Source organism: Terrapene carolina, unplaced genomic scaffold (genome assembly GCF_002925995.2).
Source record: "Terrapene carolina triunguis isolate 2854851 unplaced genomic scaffold, T_m_triunguis-2.0 Scaffold21, whole genome shotgun sequence".
In the NCBI taxonomy this organism is placed as follows: Eukaryota; Metazoa; Chordata; order Testudines; family Emydidae; genus Terrapene; species Terrapene triunguis.
The window spans coordinates 41,417,199-41,421,748 of record NW_020664372.1 but is presented as its reverse complement, the minus strand read 5'-3'; the positions used below and the strand labels follow the sequence as shown (position 1 = coordinate 41,421,748).

General features: G+C 43.3%; 1 protein-coding gene across 1 annotated transcript; it reads right to left on the bottom strand.

Moving 5' to 3' along the window:
• Positions 1–230: 230 nt before the first annotated feature.
• On the bottom strand, positions 231–1,534 carry LOC112108356 (histone H2A-beta, sperm-like). Its single transcript, XM_024202455.2, has one exon. It carries the CDS (start codon positions 850–852, stop codon positions 364–366), a length of 489 nt encoding a protein of 162 aa, XP_024058223.1. The 5' UTR covers positions 853–1,534; the 3' UTR covers positions 231–363.
• Between the last annotated feature and the right edge of the window lie 3,016 nt (positions 1,535–4,550).

Sequence of the window (4,550 nt, the reverse complement as noted above, 5' to 3'; positions counted from 1 at the left end):
TAGGTGCAAAGAATCTGTGCTCTCCCCCCCACTCTTCTTTTTGGAGATTTAATTAGACTTTGGAGTCTAATACAGGGTCTGAGGCCAGGCTAGCTCTCCTCTGAGCATGCTTGCTTTGAAAGTGCTAGAAAAGCACATTTGTTGTTTAAGAGCTGCAAGTTAGACTTTTCCTGGAGAAAGTGTTAATTCTCCCCTCTCCTTGAAGGGAAACAGTAGATCGAGTCAACTGCTGAATTCTAGAAAGTTTATTACAAACATCTAAAAGACACACAAACATTAAAACAATCACCCTGAGTAATATTTAACAGTGTTAGCACATACAAAGCATTGATAAACAAGAGTCAAAGGAAAGGCAGGAGTAAGTCAGTGGTTACTGGCTTCTTCCTGGGAAGCAGTAGCATCCCCTCTTGGTAAAGGATCTTTAAGAGTTTTCTTGGGAAGAAGCTGGGAAAGGATGTTGGGCATAACTCCTCCTTCAGCAATAGTCACATCGGCAAACAGCTTGTTCAGCTCTTCGTCATTCCTCACAGCCAGCTGGATGTGTCGTGGCCCAATCCTGCTTTTCTTGTTTTCACGGGCAGCATTTCCTGACAGTTCCAGTATCTCAGCAGTCAGATATTCCAGCACGGCCGCCAGGTAAACCGGAGCGCCAGAACCTATTCTCTCAGCGTAGTTCCCTCTTTTGAGAAGCCGGTGGACACGACCCACTGGGAATTGCAGACCAGCCTTCGCTGACTTTGTTTTTCTTGATAGAACTGCAGGTTTTGCAGCCACCACATTTTTCTTTCCACGTCCAGACATTCTAATATCAAACCAGAGAAGCAGAACTATGTTAGGACTTTGTAAGAGCATTCAAGTGCTTGAGCTACAGCTATATAAGAAGAGCCAAAATGGTAGCAAGATTAAGTATACCCTCCTACTCCCACACCTAGATTTATTCACAAACTCACAAGTAAAGAGAGCCCCTCCCCCAGGAAACCCACCTTGACAATTCCTTAATTTCTTCATCTTGAAATACAGCTCACCACCAGTAATTCTCTCTTTAAGCCAGCTCTCTCATACAACAGGTTTTGTTTAAATTTGGTGAATCATTTTCTCCCATGCCTGCCTTAAGTTAGCAAGGAAGCTAGTCAAGAATAGTCTACCCAGAAACCACTTTTCGAAAACAATTTTGGTTCCCCTTGCCAAGAGAAGGCACATGTGTCACCATCCACTCTGTTTGTACTGCACAGGAGCAGATTTTTTTCTTTTTAAACTCAGAAAATAGCAGAGGAATATTTGGCTCTCCTATTCAGATGCAGCATCTTTAAGCTTAATTTTCTACTTCAGAGCAACCAAGCCTATTCTTAAGGGACACAGGTAGGGTCTTACCAGCCACTTTCAAGTGCCAAGAATTCCTATAACAACTTCTTAAGCAATGTATTCTTAAAATACTCCCAGTAGTTTTTTCACAGGCTAGTGGATGTTTCATGGGGGATTTTTCTGCTAAAGGAAGATACCACTAGGTTCCCTAAGGCTGTTTTTTTTTTTTAAATAAATAAGCTAAACAAAGACCTTCAAGAACCCTAAAGTAGAAGATAGTGGATTCCACAACATAAAATAGTAAGAGAAAGGAGTCATGAGACAGTCAGACTTTTATTTCTCTCAAACTACAAGCATCAGTAGGTATTACTCTTCACAGTTTTTACCTTCTCAGTAGATACTAACTAGTTTTCACCACAGTTAGTGCAGGATATATTAGAGTTCAGAGGTCATCAACTTAAAAGAGCCATTAAAACTCTTCTGTGTAGTACTGGTGAAAGGCAGAGTACAGTATGAAAACAAACTGATCTTAAGTCTAGGATTCACAGTTGAGTGAAGAGATCTCAAGGGAAATTACAAAAAACAAAAACAAAAAAACCCCACACACCACACATGTCTATTAGGCTAGGAAGAAACAGTAAGGCCAACTAAACAGCCCTACATAGTTGCATATAGAGTCAAGAAAAATCTTAGATATGAACTAAAAACATAAGTTCTACCTTACACACATCTACTAATACCCAGTATTGTTGTTGTTTTTTCCAAAACAATACTTTCTCTGAAATACAATATCTTCACCTTTCAGGTATAGACCTTAACTAAAAATCAAGACAAACATCCCATTACCTTCAATAAACCTTACTTTATCCTAGCCCAAGCTTGTGAGCAGCTCTATCCAGTAGACTCTTCTTCTAGTAGAAACTAACTGCCTTCTTTTTAACCTCTCAGCAGTAGCCATCTTATTAGCAGCTTTTATTCTAGATCAGCTGACCACCTGGATTATTGATGAGCCATTCACCCCCCAAAATAGTAAACTTTATTATGGATGAAAGCAAGAAATCTATTACAAACACCTGAGAGGTGCAGGAAGTTTCTTTTATCTTATCTGAATTAAGTCTGGAAATAAGGGTGAACTGTCTCCAACTGTTTTTTAGAGGAAGTCAATAAATTGGCAGTGACACCACTTGTTTGTTAAAGGGTATAAAAAGAAAAATCTTAAAGGGTCCATTGCTAATACCTGCTTGACAATGCTGAAGGTGACTAACATGGGTCTCAGCACCCTTAGGTTTAGCCTGTTTGTAAGTACCTTAATCAAATGCTTATAAAATGTTTTGTTATTGTTTGGCTGCAATAAATTGCTTATTATTTAGGCATGTTTAGAGCAACTGCGTAAAGTACTATTTGGCCTTTGGATTTAATAAAGGAATTTATGGTTAAATTGGTGTTTGGTGATTTCTCATAGTACTAATTTCAAATATTATTAGAAATTCCAACAATCCATTTGTCTGAATTGCTATTACAGCCATTAAAGCTGCAGGTCAGGCTGCATACCTAGGCTCTCTAGCCTGGATGCATAAAGGGGCTTGGATGTTGCAATACTCAGCATTGCAATGCCTCATTTTTAGGCACCTTGAAAATCATGGGATCTACAAAGTATGGTTTAGGTTCCTATGCTCCCCATTCCTTGGTACCTGTCTCTCTCCAAGCACTGTACAGGATCTACAAAAGCCAGCACAGTAAGTAGGGAGCAGCCTATGATAGACTATGGCAGATGCTGATAATGGGAGTGTGTCCTCATCCCCACCCCTCACAGAGTTTGGCATTTAAATCAAGGTTGGAGGGAGGTGCCTCTCTTTGCATAGGGCCTATGAGAATGAGGTAGGGTACGTGCCTCAGACCACAAAAAAAGGACAGGGATAGTGTGGACAAGGCATAAACCTCCCTTAAAATCGTTAACCCAGTGATTTTTGCTTCTTGTGCTATCCTCAGAGGCTACGGGCTTAAATTGCAGCAAGGAGGGGTGGGGGTTAGGTTGGAGATTAGGGAGAAACTTCCTAATTGTCAGGCTGGTTAAACCCTGGAATAAATTGCCCAGAGAGGTTGTGGAATCTCCATCACTGGAGGTTAAGAGCAGGTTAGACAAACACCTGTCTGGGATGGTCTAGATCAGTGTTTCCTAAACTCGGGTTGCCGCTTGTGTAGGGAAAGTCCCTGGCGGGCCGGGCTGGTTTGTTTACCTGCCCCAGCCACAGGTCCGGCTAATCACGGCTCCCATTGGCCTGGAGCAGTGAACCACGGCCAGTGGGAGCCGCAATTGGCCGGACTGGCGGATGGGGCAGGTAAACAAACCGGCCCAGCCCACCAGGGTGCTTACCCTGGCGGGCTGCGTGCCAAATGTTGCCGATCCCTGAGATAATACTTAGTCCTGCTATGAGTGCAGGGGACTGGTCTACAAGGCTGGGGTGGGGGCAGCCAAAATTTTTTTGCTTGGGGCAGCAAAAAACCTAGAGCCGGCCCTGGTTGTAGTCTCCCTCTCTGCTGGATGAAAAGGGATTTGAACAGGGAATTGACTCCCCCTCAGGTGTGTGCCCTAACACTGGACTATAAAGTCATTCTTATTTTGTCTTTTCTCCAATAAAGTGGAATGGTTTCAACAAGAGAGACTGAGGGAATATCCCCTGCTGCCACCCCACAGCAGACTGCCCCCATAGCCCCACTTAACTGAGAGATGATAGATAAGTTCCCCTTGTTAGGCAGAGAGGGGAATTGAACCAGGGGGTTCTCACAGCCCAAATGAGAACCTCAACCACTGAGCTAAAGGTTAAAGGGGAGGCCATTTTCTGTGAGAGGCCTATAATCACCCCTACTGGATTGAGCCCTGCTGGTAAGATGTTCCTCTGCCCATCTTCTCCTGGTTTCAGGGCTGTGCTGGGCCTTAGGCACCCAGATGCCTACCTGAGGCCGCAGTGTGCAACCCCAGAGGCAATAAGTTAGGCACCGAGAGGACTTTTATGGCAAAAATGTAGGGGCCGAGTGAGTTTAAACATCTACAAGGTTCAGCAGCAGCCAACCAGGGGGTTTGTGGCTCACAATGGTGCATAAAACTAGGATTTAAGCACCTAAAACTAGGCTTTAGGCACCTAAGTTCCTTTATCAGAGGGGTAGCCGTGTTAGTCTGGATCTGTAAAAAGCAACAGAGAGTCCTGTGGCACCTTTAAGACTAACAGATGTATTGGAGCATAAGCTTT